This window comes from Cnephaeus nilssonii (genome assembly GCF_951640355.1).
Source record: "Cnephaeus nilssonii genome assembly, chromosome: 16".
Lineage (NCBI taxonomy): Eukaryota > Metazoa > Chordata > Mammalia > Chiroptera > Vespertilionidae > Cnephaeus > Cnephaeus nilssonii.
The window spans coordinates 43,327,364-43,350,834 of NC_137087.1; the positions used below are offsets into that span (position 1 = coordinate 43,327,364).

Below are 23,471 nucleotides of genomic sequence, written 5' to 3' on the forward strand. Positions count from 1 at the left end.
GAGAGACATCGATTGGTTGCCTCCTGCACGAGCCCGACCAGGGCCCGAGCCAGGGAGGAGCCTGCAACCAAGGTACGTGCCCTTGACCGGAATCGAACCTGGGACCCTTTGGTCCACTGGCTGACACTCCATGCTCTATCCATTGAGCAAGTCGTCTAGGGCTCTTCTCTTTTTAAAAAAAACCGCATTTTGCATTGTAGAATAGGAAAGGTACTCAGCTCTACTTTTTGGTTTTAGAACGGTTTTCTACATGTTCTTCTTTTTTAATCCTCACCCAAGGATATTTTTTAAAAATTTATTTTAGAGAGAGAGGAAGGGAGAGAGAGAAAAAGAGAGAGGAAGAGACATTGATGTGAGAGAGAAATATTGATCAGTTACCTCTTGTGCACCAGGACCGGGGATCAAACCCGCAACCTAGATATGTGCCCTGACCAGGAACCGAACCGGCAACCTTTCAGTGTATGGTATGACACCCAACCAATTGAGCAGCACCAGCCAGGGCTACATGTTCTTCTTTTAACAAGTTTTCTTTTTTTGTCCAAAGTACGGATTTGTGGTCTGTATAGAAATATGAAATCACTAGTAAACGCAGTCTAGATTGTTCTGAGGGGCATGACATGTGGCTTAGTGTTCTGATCATAGGTGGATTTACTACAAAGCTAATGATACCTACACTTCTATGAAGCTAATTATACCTCCATTTTAAGGTTGCTCATTTGCATAGGCCCCTTTTATATTTGTAATGTTGAATCTTTTTTTTTTTAAAAAGGTGCCCATTCAAATTTAAAAGGATTCAGAAGACAAAATTTTTTTCTACCACACAGTATATATTCTTAGCACCAAGAATAATAATCTTTTACTGAATAATAAGCTAAAAGCTATTCTCATGGGGCTCCATTTCAAGTGAAACTTTTGAGGAGGTGGCAATATTTGTCCTTTTCAGACCCTCAGGCTCTAAGGGAACTTTATATTTTTTAGCCTCAGTGCTCATAAGTATTCACCAACTCTTAACTGTCTTTTCTTTCTGGATGTTTCAGCCCCTTGCCCCAGAGTCTTCTGTTCTTTGCTCTCCCAATGTCCTGTGATGAGAGCAGTGGCGGCGGCAGCACAGCACTGTGCTCACTGCTCCACATGCCTGCCTCTCTGAGGGCAGAGACTCCCCGATCCGTATTTTGCGATGAGGAGACAGTCTGAGAGAAGTGAATTAACCTGCTGAGGTCACACAGCATGGCAAGTGCTATAGCTGAGACTCAAACCTGGGTGTTGCTGGTAATATCTCTTGCTTGTTTCATCTTCCTGCTCTCAGTCAGATGTCTTGGGATGAGAATCTAAGAAAATCTCAACACAAAGTACTGTCTTAGGGCCTAGAATCTTTTATTGTTTTACAGTGTAATGTTTTATTTTTAATCTGGGTGTTAGGTACGCAGGCATTATTTTCTTCATCTTTACATCCTATGCTACATATTTTATGAACATTCTTTTTGTAGCTACAAAACTTTTAAGAGATTGTAGAAAAGAACAATTATTATTTTTATGAAATACATTTTTTATTCATGTAATTGTAGCAATTTATTTATTTATTTTTTAATTGTAGCAATTTAAAATGCAAAGCAACAAGTCCCATAAAAAATATCACCACCCTGCCCTGGCTAGTGTAGCTCAGTTGATTGGGCATTGTCCCAGGCACCAAAAGTTTGCTGGTTCAATTCCCGGTCAGGGCACATGCCTGGGTTGTAGGCTCAATCCCCGGTACTGGGTGTGCAGGAGGCAGCCAATTGATGTTTTGCTCTCACATTGATGTTTCTCTCTCTCTTTCTCTCTTTCCCTTCCTCTCTCTCTAAAAGTAAATAAAAATAAAAATCAGAAAACACATGTCATGTCAAGTGATACATCATTCCATAGTGTTTTTATGTTTATATACAGAAAGGATAGACAGAAAAGAAATTATTAGAATTACTTTAGTTATTTTGTGTGTATAACAAACCAGTGCAGAAGTTAGTGGCTTATAACAACAAAAACCAGATAGTTACCTGGGCCTAGAAGCTCTTCAATGCTTTGTAGAGCTTGCCGCAGCCAGTTTCAGAACTGCCCCCGAATATGGAGGAGTCTTTAGTTATCTAACTTCGTTGGTCTCTAGGCAAACAGGCCAGCAGTTGCCGAATATACATCAGGACCTATGGTCAGTATTGCTTTACTCCTTTGTTAGGACTCATAGTCCCATGTACCTGGCACATGTAGACATTTGATGAAGATTCATGAACAATGAATTAAATGGTGGTGCCTTTTGTGGACCTGGCTTTTTCACACTGAGCTTTCTTTTTTGCCCGGCTTAGGTATTTGGCTCGAGTAGGGGAGCTTGAAGCTACTGATACTGAAGACTCAAATCTAAATTATGGCCTTGTTGTGGACTGTGGCAGCAGTGGCTCCCGGATTTTTGTTTATTTTTGGCCAAGACATAATGGGAACCCCCATGATTTGCTGGACATCAAACAGATGAGAGACCGCAACAGCCAACCAGTGGTTAAAAAAATCAAGCCAGGTACTAACCGGAATATATTGGTTGTCAGTCTCTTTTATCTGTTACAGGCTTGGGAGAGGAGAGAAGAGATACCCTTTTCTCTTGGGATTCTGGATAGTGGGAGGTATATCTCATTCATTGCCTCCCTCCTTCAAATAAATAAAAGTCTAGGACCTTAAGCAGAACCTTGTGGGGAATCAGTTTCTGAGTGCATGTGACCTGCTTTTTAAAGAAAGTATTTTGTATTTCTGAAGGAATCTCTACAATGGCAGACACTCCTGAACATGCCAGTGATTACCTTCGTCCTCTGCTGAGCTTTGCTGCTGCTCATGTGCCTGTGAAGAAGCACAAGGAGACCCCCCTCTACATTCTGTGCACCGCAGGCATGAGGCTTCTTCCTGAGAGGTGAGATGCAGGGGCTGAGAAACATGGGAAATGGGTGGCAGAAGAGAGGAAAGGCTGATTCCATGCGTGTCCCTGTGGTTTCCTGGTCTGAAGGTGGGATGTGGATCCACCACAGAGTTGACAGGTGGCACTAAAAGACTCCTTGCTCAAAAATAGGGCAGATCTACCCCTGCACGCAATGATTTCACAGTAAGTTGTTCACACCTTCATGTCATTTGCTTCTTTGGGATCCATATCTATCTGAGATGGCTGTAATGATTCTTAGTTTTGACTGAGGGTTTGAAGCAGTGGTGGTGGTGTTAAATTTGGATCATAAGGCACCCAGAAGGGGAGCATAATAACAGAACGGTAGTAGGAAGGTCTCCTGAGGGACCGGGTACCTGGGGGCTGGTAGGACGGCTCAGGTAGGAATGCTGCTTTATCTGTAACTTTGCCTGGCTCCTTGGTGATGGTTGGTGCTCCATGCAAAGCTCAGGCTTCATTGCTACACCAGTCTTTTCAAGCCCAGCCAGACAAGTCTTTTCCACTTGACCTTGGCAGTTAGGCCTGGCATCTTGCTATCTGGTCCCTCTTCCCTTACTGGAAGAGGAGGAGGAAGAGGAAAAGGCAGTGGCTGTGCTTGGGCCAGATCTCTCTTTGTGATGTCTCCTCTTTGACCACCTCCCTGGCCCCTACACAGATACATGATCATGGGATGGGAGTGAGCTCCCTTAACTTAGAATTCATCCTTCTGGAATGTTCATCATCTCACAGGCATCAGGCATTTTTCTTGGTAAATAGCAGTTCCCTTTTTCACAGTTTCATTTTGTATACTTGGCCAACAATAAAACATCAGCTATACATTTAAGGCTGCATGCTGCTTATGCCAGACATGCCAGACAATATAACATATGTCAGCGCTTCTTTCAGTGGACTATTTCCTTCTGTTGAGACATGCAGCTACTGGTTTGCTGTTGAGAAGCAGATAATTTTATACAGCCATTCATCAACTTGAGAGGCCTTCTAGCTCCTTATTTTCCCATATATCGTGGTCTTTTAAAAAATTTTTTTAAACTTATTTTTAAAACCAAACTTTAAGTATTATACCTGCAATCATACATCATTAAAGGAAATCTTAAAAGTAAAAACAAAAACAAAAAACAAAACACTTATAATCCTACTACTCTATCAAACTGTTTGATTTTGTCACATTTCCTTTCTCTCTGTATGTAATTTCTACAAAGTTGCAATAATACTGTGTATGCAATTTAGAATTTTTGTTTTTGATGTAAGTAATATTTACATTGTTCAAACTTTTAGAAACCCAGGGAAAAGTATAGATCAGCGGTCGCCAATCTTTCGGACCTCACAGACCACCAGTGGCCCGCGGACCACTGGTTGGTGACCGCTGGTATAGATAACACCATAGTGCCACATCACAAGTCTGTGAATAGCCTTAATTATGTCTCACACGAAGGAGGTGGTAGGAGGGCCAGAGGAAAAACTGACTTGGAAGTAAAACATTAGTCAACCGGCAGGGCGATGGTTTGGCCACATTTTGTGTGCCTGGAGCAAAGGAGAGGGATGCCTCATCTCCTGGCACTTTGTCAAAAAAATTCTGTCCAAACAAAACCCACTATGTTGTTCTACCTCATTTGTCTAAATGTTAACTGTCAGCGTGGAAGCTCTGAACATTAATATCTATTGTATCTTACGAATTTTTAAAGAACTTGCCTTTTCTTTTAACTTTTTTTCTGATCACCTCTTTTAATAATGCCTAACTGTATCCTGGGCTTATGAAATCACTAGAGGCCCGATGCATGAAGATTTGTGCAAGAATAGGCCTTCCTTCCCCTGGCTGCTGACCCGGGCCTTCACTCTGGCTGCCGCCTTCCGCCTTTGCGCGTTGCCCAGAGGCCCGGAGCGGCCGGGGCAGGGTGGAACACCTGGGTCCCGGCCCGGTTGCCGCCATCTTTGTTGCATCAATTTGCATATTCCCTCCTTATTGGCTGTGGGCGCCACCATTTTGTCGTGAAATGACTCAATTTGCATAGTCCGTCTTTATTAGATAGGATTGCTATTTCTAAGGCAACTGTAGCAATTGACATAAGTGTAACTATCACTGCAAAAACCTGTTTTGTATAAACAATGTTGTACTAATTTGTTAGCATTTGTAAGCTGTATTCAAATGGATTTAAATCAGCTAGACTGTATTTTTAATTTATTGGCACTAGGTTTTATTTCTTTGACAAAGGCCTGGACTAGTAGACTGTTTCACCACCCTTTTATTTTGTAATGAAAAACCTTTTAAAATTACAAAGATAATACAAGGTGATATTTAAGGGGGGGGAAACCTTTTTATTATGGGAAATTCAAACATATATATAAAAGTAGAGAGAACAGTGTAATGAATCCCCATTTAACCAGCTTCAACAGTTGTTAATATTTAGCCATTAAACGTTTTTTTTTTAAAAAAAAACTTAGAAAATGAAAGTTAGTGTTTTGTTTTTTAATATAAATTGGAATCATAGCATATGGTGTTTTGTAACCCATTACAACTCAAAATATATTGGACAAATTTTCATGTCAAAACATGTAAATATAAATTGACCTAATTTCTTTTAAAATCTGTATAGTTTATGTTGTGTGGATGTACTGTAAATTATTTAACCAATTTCTATTGATGTAATTTAGGCTACTTCTAATTTTTCATTGTTATAAATAATGCTGCAGTATTCTTTCTCTTTGTATTTTTATTTGATGATGTCCTTGCAGTAAAATTCCAAAAGTGTAATAGGTGGGGCATTAAAATTTTTAATAAGTAGTTCTGGATTGCCCAGTGGAAAGGTTGTACCAGTAATTTACATTCCAAACAGCAGTGTATGTTGGTGCCCCTTCTTCCATATCATGACTGAAACAAGCAAGCCCTCTTCTTTGGGTAGTTAAGAAGCATATGCAATAGGGAGAGTGAAATGGCTCCTCCTGTTCCTTATGTGAAATCCATGTCGCATGAGTTTTGTATGTATAACAATGAGGATTTTTTGGGAAACTATACTTGACATTATATTGAAAGATTACTACATTAAATTCTTCGCTTTGAAGAGCTAACAACATATTTCACTAAGTCATGCTGACAACTATCTGAGCCAATAGAATATTTTTGTAATGAGTAATTTTAAAAATACAAAATAATTGGTCTTATTTTTAACCAACATTTTTCTCTCGATTCTTATTATTCTAGCTTTGTTTCTTTGCTCTTTGTCTGATAACATGATAACATAACACTGCAGAGGAAAAAACAATTCTGTGGATACTAGGCTTCAAATGTTAATCCCAAATTGTTATAATCTTTGGATTTTGATCCTGATTTGGGATTCTCAAGTGATAAGATTTTATAAAGAAAAATAATTCAACCATGAAATATAAAAAAGGAGATTAAAAAGTTTATTGTAAGCTTATGTAAAGGATTATGTAAAAACCTGTGGACTGACAGTGCTTCTTATGTGGAGAAGTGAGGCATTGTTTCTGAGATTGTGCTCCTCAGTGTAGCAGCTTTCTTTCACAGTAGTTAGGAGTAATGTAGTTATAGCTATTTTATAGATTGCAAAACTGTACTTCAACTATGTAGCCTGTGAGAGGCATAGAACCATAGTCTCATCTTAACTCTGACTTGTAACATTACATAAAGAAAATGTATTATTAATGCCTTTTAAGTCGGAGGTTATATTTTGGAGGCAGTTTAAACCTTTGGAATCAAAGGAGCTACCAAAGAAAAGCAGGCCTGACAGGAGATGGGGTAGGTGAACAGTGAGGAAGGTCAAGTTGAGGCTGTTTGTGAGAAGAGAATGTAACAATTGCTTTTTGGATTTTTTGTTCTCTCTTACAGGAAGCAGTTGGCTATCTTGGCTGACCTAGTGAAAGATTTACCGCTGGAGTTTGACTTCCTCTTTTCACAGTCTCAAGCAGAAGTGATCTCTGGGAAGCAAGAAGGTACTGGGCCTTGAGGGGTGCACTAGTTCACCTCCCGGCCAACCATGACCTAATCTCTCTAACTGGTGTTTAGGATTATTTTATATATCTGATTTTTATTTTTCTGACAAAAATTTTCTTGATTATGCTATCTAGTTTATTTGCATACTATGCATTGGTATTTGCTTTAGAATGCTGCCCTCTAGAAGTCATAAATTTGTATCTGTTTTTAATTTTACGCTAAGGACTATGTTTATAAGAATGTCTTAATATTTAATGGTGATTCCAAATGGATCTTTGGTTACCTATTAGTAGTTTTGAAAACCTTCATACATCTAGGGGTTGTACTGAGTTTGCTAAATCTATATATATAAAAGCCTAAGCAACCGTTACAACTGGTCAACTGGTCGCTATGACATGCACTGACCACCAGGAAGAAGACACTCAACACAGGAGCTGCCCCCTGGTGGTCAGTGCGCTCCCATAGCCAACCTTCCAAGGTCCCTCCCCCCTACTGGCCGGCCCGATCAGCCCCGATTGGGACTGGGTGAGATGGCCCCAATTGGCTCCAATTGCCGGCCAGGCCAAGGGACCCCGCCTGTGCACAAATTTGTGCACCGGGCCTCTAGTTCAAATATAAAGCAAATTATGAGTTTAAAAGTAAGGGGAAACTTTAATATCAGGCACTGATCAATATGAGTTACTTTTTTGTTATGGGCTCTCTCTTTTTTACACTTACAATGCAGTATAGATGCTTTCCTAAAAACCCACACTATTGGCTTTGTAGTTTTGAGGTGGAGTTGAATGTGTGTTCTCATTATGGCCTCTATGATGAATTACATGTCATTTCTTGGAAAAGACTTCTAGTTGCAGTCTATATAAGGAAAAAGATTTACCATTTTCAATTTCAACATTGCATTTTTCAGCCCTAAAATTTTCATTTGGCTCTTTTTATATTTCTTTGTTGAGACTTTCTGCCTTTCCATTAACTATAAGACTGATTTTATTTCTTCATTATGTAGCTGTTTTAATATCTGTGATCATTCTAACGCTTCTGTCATATCAGGGTTGGCATCTTTTCCCTTATTGAGTTGAGCTTTTCCTAGTTCTTTGTATGCCAAGTAATTTCATATTGTATCCTGGACATTTTGAATATTACATTATGAGACTCTGGGTCTTGTTTCACTCATAAGAAGAATATTGATGTTTGTTTGTTTGTTTGTTTGTTTGAGCAGACAGTTTACCTAGCTGGTTCTGGCCTCAAGTTCTGACCTGCCTTCTGTGGGCTGTGATTCTGTTGGTTCATTTTCAAAGCCATGGCACTGTTATTGAATTTGTCCCATGCGTGTGCCAGGCTGTTGGCCAATCTGGAACCTGGGCATAGCCCATACAAATTGGTTGTCTAGCTCCTACCTCAGTTCTCAATACCTTTGATATATTGTTTAGAGTCAAATCCATGCATGTGTAGGTTGGAGGTGAGTCCAGGAGTTCACACACCACTTTATTTCTTCTCTCCACGATCTCCCCAACACTTTCCGGTTCCCCAGGGCTCACTATCATGGTCCTCCGGTTAGAAAGCTAGAGCTTTAATTCGTCCACTCTGCCATGCATTCCCATGATGTGTCTGTATCCAGGGCCGAGTGGTGGAGGACAGAGGGGAAGAAATAAGCTATAGCGATTTGCTGTAACTCTTAAGGCTACAGTTCCTTTGATCAAAGAGAAGGACTCACATCCTTCGGAGTTTTAGGAACCTGCCCAACGTTCACCTCTGCTGCCAAATGATTGCCTGGTGGGAGAGAACAAAATTAAGGAAAAAAAGCAAGGGATTTTCCCCACTCTTCCTAAACCTTTGGAGTCCCCTCTCCTGCTCCTCAGAACAGAAAGCAAGGACTTAAAGTCCTTTTTGTCCACACTGGTGTGTACTTCGTGTTTCAATCAAGCTGCCTTTGAGTCCAGGCCAGGCAATGTAAGAGAAAAAATGGGACGCTCATGACTGGTTTGCTGCTTCTTTAAATTCTGATTTCTGTTCCAGTGTGTCTACTGGCATTTCTTTCAGACTTCTCAGAAAGCTGCCCCGACATTCTCTCCAGAGTTTATATTTGTATTCAGTGGGGAGGCTGGTGGAATGTGCTTACTCTATCTTGTCCAGAACCAGAACTCCAAGATTTACTTTGTTTAATGCGTGTTTCTACACAATAATTCCTATTCATTGTAGGAATTATGAATAGGAGAAAATGAGAAAATGCAAATAGTTTTAAAGGGAAAGACATCACAAGATAAAAGATTTTAAATTAATACACTGAGAATGTAGAGTAAAATACTATTAGCACTTTTTTCCCAGGAAAAGGAGAATAGAGCAGCCCTGCGAGAGAGAGGTGCATGCATGCTGTAGCAGTAGAGAACTAAGCGAGGGCTTTTCTGTGTCTCTCCTAGGGGTTTATGCATGGATTGGAATCAACTTTGTTTTGGGAAGATTCGACCATGTGGATGGTGAGTAATGTTTTCTTATGAAGTTCTTTAAGTAGGGCTGAAGGTTTAATTCATACCCTATCAGTAGCATATAAGCACTAATGTTGAGTTGTTTTTGTTTTTTTAAAACTTAAGTTGCAAAAAAACACACAAATATATACAAAAACACCCAAAAACTTAAATTGCTTCATTTCCCAGCCTAATTTGCTTTCTTTTATTTCTTTTAACTTTTTAATATGGAAAGTTTCAAACTATCACAAAAGTAGAGTAAATAATAAAATGAACCTCTATGAATCTGTTACCCAGACTCAACACTTACTAACATTTTGCCATTTTTAGTCCCCACACTCCCTCCAAACAATACAGTATTTTTTTCTATTGGATTTTTTTAGAACAATAAACACCTTTATTACATGAGTTAAGATAGGAGGGAGGAGTATATATTTGCCTTTGTGGGCCTCATCTGAGGTTATGTTTTTTATTGATTTTGAGAGAGAAAGGAATGGGGAGAGAGAGAGAGAGAGAGAGAGAGAGAGAGAAAGAAACAATATGGATCGGCTACCTCTCATATGCGCCCCGACTGGGGATTGAACCTGCAACCTAGGTATATGCCCTGATGGGGATCAAACTCGCAAGCTTTTTGGTCTACGGGACGATGCTCCAACAATGAGCCACCCGGCCAGGGCTGCCTTTCTGGGCCTGGATTTTTCTCAGAACTCCAACTCCCTGCCCTGCAGCACACAGTCATCTGCTTGGCCACACTGGCCTGGTCTTGAAGCGATGCACGCAGAATTCTTCTGAATTTTCTTTATTTTTTGTTTAAAATTTCTTCCTCCTCAGTCTGTTTGGCTTCCTTCTTGCAGCCCAGGGGCGGTGTACCACTGTCAGTACGGTGTGCTGTCAGTGAGCATGATGCCATTCTTTACTTGGGGCTTGGTGGGGACCAGTTTATTGTTGGATGCATTGTAGACAATATCAGTAATCCTTGTTTGGCATGTACCACACTCTGAGCCCCAGGAGAAGTTGTCCACGTCCAGCCTCCAGGCTCAGGACTTCTGTAGCCTCCCTGCCTGTGGACTGTGTGAGTGCGGCGGGGCCAGTCTCAGTGTGGGCAGCAGGGCATCCCAGCTCTTTTTTTTTTTGCTCTTTTGTGGTAGGCTTCCTCTTGCCCCCCGTCTTGTGGCACTTGTGCCAGTTGTTCCGAGAGATACTCGCGGCTTCATGCCTGCTGGAAAGAACTGTCCTATTGGATTTTTAAAAGCAAACTCCAGATATATCTTTATACCTTCATGTTCTTTAGTATATATCTCTAACAGATAAGGAGGTGCTAAAACAAAACAAAAACATATCCATAATACCACTTTTAAGTTTAACAAAATTAGCAATTCCTAGTATGTAATACCCATCTGATACCCGGGTAGAGACTTCCATGATTGTCTCAAGAATATTTATTTGTATCTTCTTCAAATCAGAATCTGAACAAAAATCACAGACTTTGTTTCATTGATATGTCTTCTTTGATTTGTAACAGTTAACCTTTTCCACCTCTCTTTTTTCAAATCATTCATTAAAAGCAAAACAAAACAAAAAACTAGTTGCTTGATAGAATGAATTTGCCATGTTCTAAATTTTTTTGACTGCATCTTTGTGGGGTCTTTAACATGTTTCTCATCCCCTTATATATATCTTCTAACCTGGAGATTAGATATAGAAGCCTTATTAGACTCAGATTCAATTCTTCCCACAAGAATTAAGCATAGATGGTGCTTAAATGTTTCTTACTACATCACATCAGGAGTCTGGTTGTGATGTCCGGTTGACGCACTTTTAGCCATGTTAAGACCTATCAGGTATTCATGGTTCAGGTATTGTCAGCCTGACCTAATCTGTTATAAAAATTTCCCATTCACTTTTCACCTAATGGTTTAATAGCCAGTTATGACCTGTTGCTTAGATCTGTTTTTTAACTGGAAGTTGCAAAATGATGGTTTTGAAAATTCTGTCATTCCTTCTGCATTTAACAGCTGGAATTTTTATAAAATGAAATCTTCTTCATCAACTATTTGGTTATCCTGAAATACAGTTCTTATGGGAAAGACAGAATAAATCCTTGGTTCTTTCTCTTTATTTATCACATTTTTGAGTAATGAGTTGGTGTCCTAGCAGCTTCCAAAGGTAATCAGTGAAGTTTTATTTATTCAGTATTATTATGAACTTAGGAATTTGAATGTAGTTGATGCACTATAGTCCATCACATCACTATTTTTTGGGATGCTCAAATTATACCATCATTGATTAATAGGAGCATCTTTAGGTTGGCTCTAGTATCCTTTTAATAATACAATTGCAATCCTATATAATAAAAGCCTAATATGCTAAGTGTCTGACTGTTCAATCAGTCGCTATGACACGCACTGACCATTAGGAGGCAGATGCTCTGACCGGTAGGTTAGTTTGCTGCTGGGTCCGGCCGATTGGGACTGGGCTAGATGGGCCAGACATACCCTGGAGCCATCCCATGGTCCCTCCCTGGCCCTGATCATGCACTGGTAGGGTTCCTCAGCCTGGCCTGCACCCTCTCACAATCTGGGACCTCTTGGGGGATGTCGGAGAGCTGGTTTTGGCCCGATCCCCACAGGCCAGGCTGAGGGATCCCACCAGTGCATGAATCCGTGCACCAGACCTCTAGTAGTTTTATATTTCTGATACCCTTTGGCACACCGGGTATTCCATGTTCATCTTATATGTTTTTTATCCTAGACCTGATATCAACCATTTTTTAAACAGGACCCCTGTTTTCTTTTTGTGGAAAATGGTATTTAGAGGCTGTAGTCTAAATACCAGAGTGCTTATTAAGCTCCTGGGTTAACATTGCTTCCAGGCCTAGGAAGAATGTGCTTTTTAAAAATAGAAAAATAATTCATGAGTTCATAGTGATATCTTCAATTCATATTTAAGGTTATAAGATTATTATTTAATTTCTTTGATTTTATGCCTTTATTTTTATTATTATTTTTTTTAAATATATTTTATTGATTTTTTACAGAGAGGAAGGGAGAGGGATAGAGAGCTAGAAACATCGATGAGAGAGAAACATCGACCAGCTGCCTCCTGCACACCCCCCACCGGGGATGCGCCCGCAACCAATGTACATGCCCTTGACCGGAATCAAACCTGGCACCTTTCAGTCTGCAGACCGACGCTCTATCCACTGAGCCAAACCGGTTTCGGCTGATTTTATGCTTTTATTCCTTTTCTCTTATGATAAATATTTGTTCCTAAAGATGTTAACATAATATTTATTTTATTCCATAATACACGTTTAATGGTTTTAAAATAATGTCAATAATCTATACTAATAATAGAGGAATATTCAAATTATCCATTACAGCATCACGTCACGACCCGATCAGCAGGCTGCATCCCTGCCTTCTACTCAGGCAGCTGCAAGGCCCGGGGTAGGATAGGATGCGATAGGAGGGGATAAGAAAGGAGAGGGAGAGGAAGGCAGGCTTGCATGCAGACAGGCTGAGAGGAGAAACAGAAATACAGAAAGGGAACAAGATAAAGACGCAGGAATGGAAAAGGGAAGGAAACGCGGGGCTGCACGTGGGAGAGGGTGGAGACTGTGGGGTTGGGGGGAGCAGGTGCGCCTGGTGAGGGGCGGGCGGGAGCTCCGCCCAGATGTGGGAGGAGGGCATGGGCCTTGGCCACCCTCGCTGGGCAGGGCATCCTGGACAGGGAATGGGAGCAGGACAGCGGCAAGGAGGCTGGGGAAGCGGGGGGCAGCGAACACCTGGCCGGGAATGAGCCCTGGGCTGGGGGTTAATGCCCCCCCCCCGCAGTGGAAGCTTTAAGAAGGGAGGGATGGAGGGAGTCAGTAGAGAGCAGAGTTAAAGAAGGAAAGAGGATGTATGAGTGAACTGTAGGAGCTATAATGAAAATCAAGTATAGTTGTGTACTGGGGACAGATTTTAAAAGTAGGAGTCAGAAAAGAAAAAAAGATAAATGATAGTGAATAATTAGGCAGGTAGATAGATTTTAAAACAGTGGAAGTAAGTAGAGAAGAATGTATGGGAAAGGTAGGATGAGAGAGAAAGGGAGGGAAGAAAGGTTTTAAAGGGGAGCCAGTAGAGCTTAAAAGGAGAATGGGAAGAAGGAAGAAATGGGGGAGGGAGCAAAGCAGATCCGAGGGAGGAAGTGAAGAAAAAAATTAAGGTGGGAAGGAAGGAAAAGGGGAGGGAGGGGAAGGTAAAGATAAAGAAGAAATGTGGGGAGTGAGGGAGGGTAGGAGAAAGATGGGAAGAAGGATGATGGAAAAGAAGTAGGAAATAAGGAGGAAAGAAAAGTTTATAAATGATGAGTCAGTAGGAAAAAGTGTTACATAAAGGAGAGAGAACAATTATGTGAGAGGGAGAAGCCAATAAGGAAGTCAAATACAATTGTGTGTGTAGGGGATAAGATTTAAAAAAAAAGTTAATAGGGGTGACATGGCTGGCAGGGGAGGGCAGTTAGGGGGATCAGGCAGGCAGGCAGGTGAGTGGTTAGGAGCGAGGGCCCGGATTGGAGAGGGTGCAGGTTGGGCTGAGGGAACCCCTCCCCCCCACATGCACGAATTTTGTGCACCAGGCCTCTAGTATTACCAATAAGACTATTAGAATGTGGTTTAAGATATTTATTTGTTTCTTTTGTCATTAAAATACGTTCTACAAGGGATATATTATCAAAATACCATGTTTTAAGTCATTTGAAATGATACAGTTAGATTAATTTCTTTCAGTTTACTTTCAATTTTTTAAGGGATTGCTTTTTTCCCCCCTTTTTGACTTAATTTTGGTTTTAAATTACTAGACCCTTTCTGTTCCCTTGTTTATTTTAGAATCAGATGCTGAAGCTCCCCAGGAATTGACAGCAGGACGCAGAAGGACAGTAGGAATATTGGATATGGGAGGAGCCTCTCTTCAAATTGCTTATGAAGTTCCTACCTCAACCTCAGTCCTTCCTCCAAAACAGGTATTTTACCTTTTAGGGAAAGTCACTGGGAATGTCAGTATTTAAAAAAGAAGAGGACTGACTGTCTTTGGATTTAGACCAACTTGCCTGGGTACAAATATTTGTTCAGAGACCTGCGAGCTTGTGTTCTTTCTCTGAGCCTTAGTTTCCTAATATGTAGGAAGGGAACAACAATAGTATTACTTCACAAAGTTGTGAGGATGAAATACATCCACGAGTGTAAAGCACTAAGCAGCTGCCAACCATATAATAAATGTTTAACACAATAATAAATGTAAAAAACCATATAATAAATGTTTAATACATTTTAGCAATTATAAGTATACTGCCTGTCACCTAAAGTTGCCTTAGAGTTAAACATGATAATGCATATACATCCCAGAGCACAGTGTGATACATACTTGTTCATTAAATTTATTCCCTTGTTCATTACATGATTACCAAATGATCATTTATTACCAATGATTTCATTCTTATATTTCTTACCTGACTAGAATGTAAAGAATGTACTTTGAGCCCTGGCCAATGTGGGTCAGTGGTTGAGCGTCGTCCCATGCACCAAGAGGTCACTGGTTCGATTCCCAGTTAGGGCATATGCCTGGGTTGTGGACTCGAACCCCAGTAGGGGGCATGCAGGAGGCAGCTGTTCAATGATTCTCTCTCATCATTAATGTTTCTATCTCTCTTTCCCTCTCCCTTCCTCTCTGAAATCAATGAAAATATAAAAATGAAATAAAAATAAAATGTTAATCTTAAATGCCTATTTTTATACAATTCACAAAATTGTGCACATTCACAAAACCATGCAACCAAATGAAACTTCATATTCATTATTAGTCATAAATAGATAGATAGAGCACCTTTTCAATGGAGGTACAATAAAATTGAACTTTCCCAATTCCAAATCTCACAGGGAACATTAGGACTTCTTGAATAGTTTCAGAAAAGGCCATAGAATACATCTCATGATGATTTCCCAAATTCCTTACATTTATTTTTTAAAGGATTTTTTTTCTAATTATGAAAACAATACATTCCCATTTTAGAGAATTGGAAAATGGGAAAAGTACATGCAAGAAAATGGCATCTCTAGTAATTCTACCTTCTATATAACTACAAATTGTGTTTTAGTCTCTAACTTGGTTATTAGCCTCCCTGATTTGTCCTTTTTTATACAGTCTTGTCACTTTATGTTTTTGTTTAAAATAATGCTCTGAGGATGAAAGAATGTTACAAGATATTTTAAAGAGTAGTCATATCAAATGAAGCCTGATGTATTAGCAATGTCATAGCTTTCTAGAAATCTTCCTAAACTAAAATTCCCTTTTTTCTCTTTTCATTGTATTACAGGAAGAGGCTGCGAAGATCCTGCTGGCTGAATTTAACCTGGGCTGTGATGTGCATCACACTGAACATGTGTATAGGGTTTACGTCACCACCTTTTTGGGTTTTGGGGGCAACTTTGCCCGACAGCGCTATGAAGACCTTGTGCTGAATGAAACTCTTAACAAAAACAGGTACGTTTGACATGGGAACTGTGCTCCGAAATAGAATGTTGTCAGATTGCCGATATTAGAAATATTCATATCCTACTTAGGTACGTCCTTACTTTCTCCTTCCTGACCAGCCCTCCCAATGGGGCATCTCTTAGAGACCTCCGGTAGATGATCTGGGTGAGAGTGCATTCTAATCTTTGTTAATAGGATTCATAAAAAGTACAGCAGCTTATTGTGGTGACCTCTTGCTGTGTCTCACTTCAGACATCGTGGGATTGAGATTAAGGTGTTAATTTTAAATGTGCAGTATACTATAGATTCTAGCAGTTCCTTCTATGTGGAAATGCTCAAGACATGTTTGTTGAATTATAGTGTAGTTGCATGTTCTGCGGGAGTTAGGTTCTATAGTGCGCTTAAAAGATAAAAAGCACGTTTAGTCAAAATTAACCTTTAAGTTATTCTCTTGTTATTTCCAGAATGGCAGTTTTTCCTTCAGCATGGACCAGATCACTGATTTTTTTATTTGAGTACCAGATTAAGTAGTTAGGCCATAATGTACAAACAATTGTGGGTTTCTTTAGCATTTAAAATTATCTTATAGTCCTAGCTCGTTTGGCTCAGTGGATAGAGGATCAGCCTGCGGACCAAAGGGCCCTGGGTTTGATTCTGGTCAAGGGCACGTACCTTGGTTGCAGGCTCCTTCCTGGCCCAGGCCCTGGTCAGGGCTCATTCAGGAGGCAACCAATCAGTGTGTTTCTCTCACATCGATGTTTCTGTCTTTCCCTCTCTCTTCCACTTTCCCTAAAAATCAATGGCAAAATATCCTCAGGTGAGGATTAACAACAACAACAAAAATAATAAATAAATAAATAAATAAATAAAACATTTAAAATTATTTTACCATTCTGCACATTGAAGGAAAGCATAATAGATGGCAGTTCTTTTCACCATACAATTATTTACCCCCATTTGTTTAGCTAGAAACACTAGTTTGAAAAGGTTTGATATATGGTATATGTTAGTTTCTACAGTTCTAAATTACGTTGGGAGCATGTTAAAAAATATTGTCTCATAGATCTTTAAAGTTTTTGTAAGTAAGAGTTCAAGAAGTTTTGGGAGAATCCTGTTATTCTTGATAATTGATAAATGCATTGAAATCAAGCAGTGTGTTTGTATACTGAAAATACTCTTAAATCCATATAAACGTTACTTGGGTTATGGAGCTCGTTTCACTCCTGCTGACATCTGAACAATTATTATGAAAGTTTCACACCAATTTTGCTTTGTTCCTTCTTCATTAGTCACTGTGCTTCCTTTTCCATTTTCTTCCTTTGTTGTTCTGCTGCTCTTTTTTTCTGCGTCTGCTGTTTCCTACCTCAGACTTAGCCAGGCTGCATTGTCTTCCCACACATTGGCATTTTCTTGCCATGTATTTAAGTCATCTAATTCAGAAAACCGTTATTCATCTCGTGTAGCTGCTAATCTACCAGAGAAACCTGTGCTTCCTGAGATGTCAAAACTTCCTGGTTCTTCTATCTTCTTAAAACGATTTTCTAAGTTTTCCTTATAGTTAGTGCCACATCCTTAAAATAGGTTCCAGTTGCCCAAGCATTTTGTTGTATTGCCACATTCCCATTCTCTTTTTCAGTCTTTATACTTGTGTGTGCATCCTCACCTCCAGAAGTCCACTCTTCAGTGTCTGTCTGTTTAGGAACTGATGCGTAGTTAACCACAGTTGGCAGTTACTTGGTCTCCACTTAATTTTCATTCCTGCCAAGATCTACATTAAAAAAATATATTTTTTTATTGATTTCAGAGGAGGAGGGAAAGGGAGAGAGAGATAGAAACATCAATGATGAGAGAGAATCATTGATCAGCTGCCTCCTGCACGCCCTCTACTGGGGAAGGAGCCCACAACCTAGGCATGTGCCCTGACGGGAATCGAACCATGACTTTCTGGTTCATGCTCAACCACTGATCCAGGCAAGATCTGCATATTAATCTCGTCAGGAATGAGAATACTGTCGCTCTCGGCAAGTATAGACTTTAACCAGAACTGTGTGATGGCCCTTCCCTATCCAGTCACAGCCAGGCATGTGTACCTCACTATTGCCAGCCATTTAAAAAAATATTCTCACTTGAAAATATGTTTTTCATTGATTTTAGAGAGAGGAAGAGAGAGAGAAACATTGATGCAAGAGCAACACCAATTGGCTGCCTCCTGTACACGTCCCTTCAGAGTATGGGATGATGCTCCAACCAACGGAGCCACACCGGCCAGGGCACTATTGCTAGCCTTTGACACTGCACCACTGCCATGGTCCTCTCCTGAGGAAACTCCCCAGCCCCTCCCACTCCCAGTAGTTATTTTAAACATTAGAACCACACTAGGCAGGGTGAGATCTTTGCATTTTTAAGAGGCAAGTGGGAATGAAGACCGGATGGAGAATAGCAGATTTGCTTTACACTGGGAAATAGACGTTTACTAAAAGGTTGAACAAAATTGATCACTGCCATATTTCTCTCTTTTTCCTTTTTGTTTTTTTTTCTAAATTGAATTTGCTTAAATTAAATGTTCATGTGACTCAACTACATGGTAATACTCCATCCTCATTTCTGGGGAGGTCATACAAAAGAACAACAAGGTATCCATGAAGCACATTCTTAAGCCAGGTTCCTTCAACTAGGCGTTTCTTAGAGTAGATTGAGTACAGTAGTGATGTGTTTTGTTCTTGTCACTGCAATAGGTTGTTGGGCCAGAAGACAGGTCTGAGTCCTGACAGTCCATATCTGGATCCTTGCCTGCCCGTGGGACTCACAGATGTGGTGGAGAGGAACAGCCAGGTGCTGCATGTCCGAGGAAAAGGAGACTGGTCCACTTGTGGGGCAATGCTGAGCCCCCTGCTGGCTCGCTCTAACACCAGCCAGGCCTCCCTGAATGGCATCTACCAATCACCAATTGACTTCAACAACAGCGAGTTCTACGGTTTCTCTGAGTTTTTTTACTGTACGGAGGATGTGTTGCGCATTGGTGGCCGCTACCATGGGCCAACATTTGCCAAGGCTGCTCAGGTAAATTATTAATAAGAAAGATGACTCATGCCACCAGTGGCTGTTTATTGGAAGTCTAATTTTGCTCCAGGTGCTATGCAAAGAGCTTTGCATGCATGGTTTCACTTGACTCTTACAGGAACTCTCATTTTCAGATGAGGAAGTATAGTATTTAGAGGAATTAAGGAATTTGCTATGCTATACTACCTTCAATTAATTAAGCTTAGCTTCCCAGAGTGTCCTCTCAGCCAGAGTATCACCCAGCTCCAAAATTGTTGTGGCAGCTAATCGTTTTCCTTTAACTCACCAATGGTCTTGTTTAATGTTTGTGGCCAAGTAGTGTCATCTTTAGGTATTTTCCCCTATTGGGTGTTTCCAGTTGTAATGTGCTTTTGGAGATGATGTCACTCAAGGGGACACGTCCATTTTCACTTTCTTGGTTTGAGCTATTAAAAAGTTGAACTGGTTTACGGTCACTGAGAATATTAGAAAGATGTGAAAATGTGCAGTGATGGGGGAAGTATTCTTTAAATTTAAATTCACTTGGAGCATATATAAGATTCAAGCATGCTGTAGGCTTAAATCATTAGTTACCTGGACAGGTGAAAGTTCAACTAGCTTTCTATAGTTCCTGCTTTAATTTAGATTCATCACTTTGAATTTTTGTGTACAGTTCTCTGATCTCTCTTTTATCAGAGAAATTTAAGGGAAGAATCCGTTCTCGCTTATATTTTTTATCTTTTCCTTCCTGTTTTCTTACAGTTCTCTAGGGCTCTCTTGGTGGAAGACTTCCAATGGAAGAATATTTGTAGTATGTGTACTATTCTGTTCCCCAAAGGCAGTCCTTAAGAAATATTGAGGAAAACCTGGTTCGTGTTTGCTTTGTCCCCTCCAGTCTCCAGGATAACCCTCCTGTTCCTTTTCCTTTCTCAGCGTTCAAGGGCTCCCTAATTGTCCATAGCCTGAATCTTTCTCTCATTTTAAAACTTCAAATTTTTTTCTCGTGATCACTGCTTGCCCAAGTTGGTAGTGGCTTAGTATGTTCTCTTTCCCAGGTAAAAGAGATGATTTTATTTTTATTCCCTTATTCTTTTTCACTTTGACTCTTATTTTATCTTCCCGATGATACTTTCCCTGGCACCACAGCCATAATTGCAGCCCTCCCCAATATTACCTATTTCCTTTTCCTGCTTTATTTTTTCTGTGAGCATTTATGTCATTTAACACATTCTGTACGTGTACATGTGTACATATGTATGTATGTTTAGTTACTAGAGGCCTGGTGCATGAAATTCTTGCCTGCACTCTCTCACAATCCGGGATCCCTTGGGGGATGTCTAACTGTCAGTTTAGGCCCGATCCTGCAGGATCGGGCCTAAACCAGTAGTCGGACATCCCTCTCCCAATCCGGGACTGCTCGCTCCTAACTGCTCGCCTGCCTGCCTGCCTGATTGCCTCTAACCACTGCCTGCCTGCCTTATTGCCCCTAACCCCTCTGCCTGACTGCCTGATCGCCCCTAACCACTCACCTGCCTGATCGCCCCTAACTGCTTGCCTGCCTGATCACCCCTAACCCCTCTGCCTGCCTACCTGATCGCCCCTAACCACTCTGTCTGCCTGCCTGATCGCCCCTAACCACTCTGCCCGCCTGCCTCATTGCCCCCAACCACTCTGCCTGCCTGCCTGATTGCCCTTAACTGCTCGCCTGCCTGATCGCCCCTAACCGCTTCTGCCTCAGCCCCGCTGCTGGGGCTTCATCCAGAAGGAAGTCCGGAATGACATCTGGAAGGTCATTTGGCTGTCCAGCCTAATTAGCATATTACGCTTTTATTATTATAGATTGTCTGTCTACCACCACTAGAATGTAAGCTTCTGAGAAATGAAGAAATTCAACAGAAATTTTGTCTGTTGTATTTGCTGCAGATCCCCTGATACCTAGAATAGCACCTGACACATAGTGGACATTCAGGAAATGTTAGTTTACTGAACAAAGCAAAAGGAATGATTCCTTTGGTGAGAATTATCGCATGGAGGCAGTGCTAGGTGTTTGACGATTCTGTTTCATCTGCTTTACCTGCTTGTGTCAGTCCTTTGTAGAGTAGAATGACTCTCTCTTCGGGTTCTGACGTTGATATTTCTGGTCCTTACCTTACCCTTCTCTGAGGCCTACGAGGCTTAGGAGTCATCTCAGGCTGGCTTTGTACTGGACTTGGAGGTGCTAGGGATAAAAAGGAGTATTTCTAGCCCGAGTCCTGGGACTTGTGTTGCACAGGACCTGGCACAGTGTTCAGTGAATGAAAATGCCATTTATGATTTCCTTTGTCAACTAGTAGCCCACAAGCCACTTCAGAAATGGAACAGCTGTGACTGTGGGGGAAGTTTATAGAGTTTGCCTCCAAGTTCATGTTGCACAATTTCTCTGTGGTCATTCCAGGACTACTGTGGCATGGCTTGGTCAGTACTAACTCAGAGATTCAAGAATGGCCTTTATTCATCACATGCAGATGAACATCGACTCAAGTAAGTAATTTCCTTTTCTCCCTTAGATGTGGCCTTAAAATGTAGATAAAGTGTAATGAAGGAGAGTGATCGAGCAATACTAGATTGGATTTTATGTTGAAGGAGAATTTGAATATATCAGATTTTTTAAAAATATATATTTTTATTGATTTCAGAGAGGAAGGGAGAGGAAGAGAGAGATAGAAACATCAATGATGAGAGAGAATCATTGATCTGTTGCCTCCTGCAGGCCCCCCACTGGGGATGGAGCCCACAACCCCAGCATTTGCCCCTGACTGGAATTGAACCCGACCCCCCCCCCCCCCCCCCCCCCCCAGTCCGTAGGCCAACACTCCATCCACTGAGCCAAACCAGCCAGGGCGAATATATCAGATTTTTATTTTCTGAGTGAGAAGGGCCAATTAATGAGCCTATTTTAGCAAGGCCAAGGGAAACCAGTGGTTACCAGAGTTCACCAAGTGGTTGGAAATAAAAAGTGATGGCCTTTAAAAAAAAAAAAACTTTATTAAATACCAAATATGCAGAAAAGTAGACATAACTAACATAAACCCTCATGTAACTATCACCCAGCTTCAACAAATGTCAGTTTGGTTCAGTGGTCCTCCCATTTTGTAAATATTTTAGTTTAAATTTTTAAACACATGAACAAAAATAATACAGTGAAATTCTGTGTACCTCCCTATCACTCAGCTTCTCTACTGGCCAATCTGTCTCATCTATTTTCCCACCCACACTCCCTTTTTGTCATAATTGGGTTATTTTGAAGCAAATCCCAGACTTCATAATTACATATGTAGATATTTCAGCATGTTCTCTGAAGATAAGAACTCTTAAAAAAAGAAAAAAAAGAAAAACATAGCCATAATATCATTACTGCCATAAAGGTGTTCTTCACATTTGTGGTAAATGTTAAGTTAGACTCAAATTTGGCTCCACCTAGCGGTGAGGAAGGTGAAGCTGGGAGAGAGAGATTTTTGACATCCAGTGGGAGTATGCAAAGGAAAGCATTAGAATTGTTTTACTTCTTTAAAATTTTTTTGATTAGTTATTTTTGTCACACAGATATCAGTGTTTTAAATCGGCTTGGATGTACCAAGTCCTTCATGAAGGATTCCACTTTCCCTATGACTACCCAAACCTACGGACAGCCCAGCTGGTATATGACCGGGAGGTTCAGTGGACACTGGGAGCCATTCTGTATAAAACACGATTCCTACCACTCAGGTAAGGTGGACTAACCAAGCTGGCATCTTGAGCTCAGAATATGTTAGTTAGTGCCTCAGAATAGGTTTCTTAAGCGACACCTCCCACAAACAAACAAACAAACAAACTCCCTTTATTACTACCAGGTGGACTGCTCTTACTATGTTGAAACAGAAAGAAGGTTGAGCATTATGGGTCTGAAGTCTATTCCTCAGCTTTGCACTTTCAGAAATTCAGTTTTATTTGTTGATCCACCACAAATCAATCCTTAGGATTGAGCTCTCATTAACCACTTCCAAGATACTGATTGAGAAACTAAAATGGCATTCTTAAATTACCCTGGAAAACATATCTGACCAGAGAACTGGGGAAGGCTGTCTGTCCAGAGCCATCTCTCCTAATGACCAACACCTGGCTAGAGATGGTGCCATTGCCTTGAAGGCTTTTGGTGGGCCTGAATTCGAGCAGAAGGTGAGGGGGGAAATTTTCATCACATGATCATGGCCTGATGTCTTGCTGTTGTGAACCAGAAGGTATTTGGGATAATCTTTAGGTACTCTCTCCCTGGATTATTTCAAAACTAAAATGAATTTTTAAAAATATTTTTTAAATTAATTTCAGAGAGAAAAGGAGAAGGAGAGAGATGGAAACATCAATGATGATAGAGAATCATTGATTGGCTGCCTCCTGCACGTCCCCCACTGGGGATCAAGCCTGAAACCCAGGCATGTGCCCTTGACCGGAATCAAACTCGGGACCTCTCAGTCCGCAGGCCGATGCTCTGTCCACTGAGACAAACCAGCTAGGGCTGAATTCTTATTTTTGATGCCTGTTTTACTAAACTCACT

General features: G+C 40.7%; 1 protein-coding gene across 2 annotated transcripts in view; it reads left to right on the forward strand.

Annotated features, from left to right (window-relative positions):
- ENTPD7 (ectonucleoside triphosphate diphosphohydrolase 7) overlaps window positions 1-23,471 on the forward strand; it is a 35,976-nt gene that overhangs the window by 7,677 nt on the left and 4,828 nt on the right. For both annotated transcript variants that reach the window (XM_079794143.1, XM_079794144.1), the window contains exons 4-12: window positions 2,334-2,539; window positions 2,773-2,923; window positions 6,789-6,892; window positions 9,305-9,361; window positions 14,220-14,353; window positions 15,704-15,870; window positions 18,597-18,921; window positions 21,335-21,420; window positions 22,483-22,644. In XM_079794143.1, coding sequence (XP_079650269.1) covers window positions 2,334-2,539; window positions 2,773-2,923; window positions 6,789-6,892; window positions 9,305-9,361; window positions 14,220-14,353; window positions 15,704-15,870; window positions 18,597-18,921; window positions 21,335-21,420; window positions 22,483-22,644 — 1,392 coding nt within the window. The remainder of the gene's footprint in view (window positions 1-2,333; window positions 2,540-2,772; window positions 2,924-6,788; window positions 6,893-9,304; window positions 9,362-14,219; window positions 14,354-15,703; window positions 15,871-18,596; window positions 18,922-21,334; window positions 21,421-22,482; window positions 22,645-23,471) is intronic.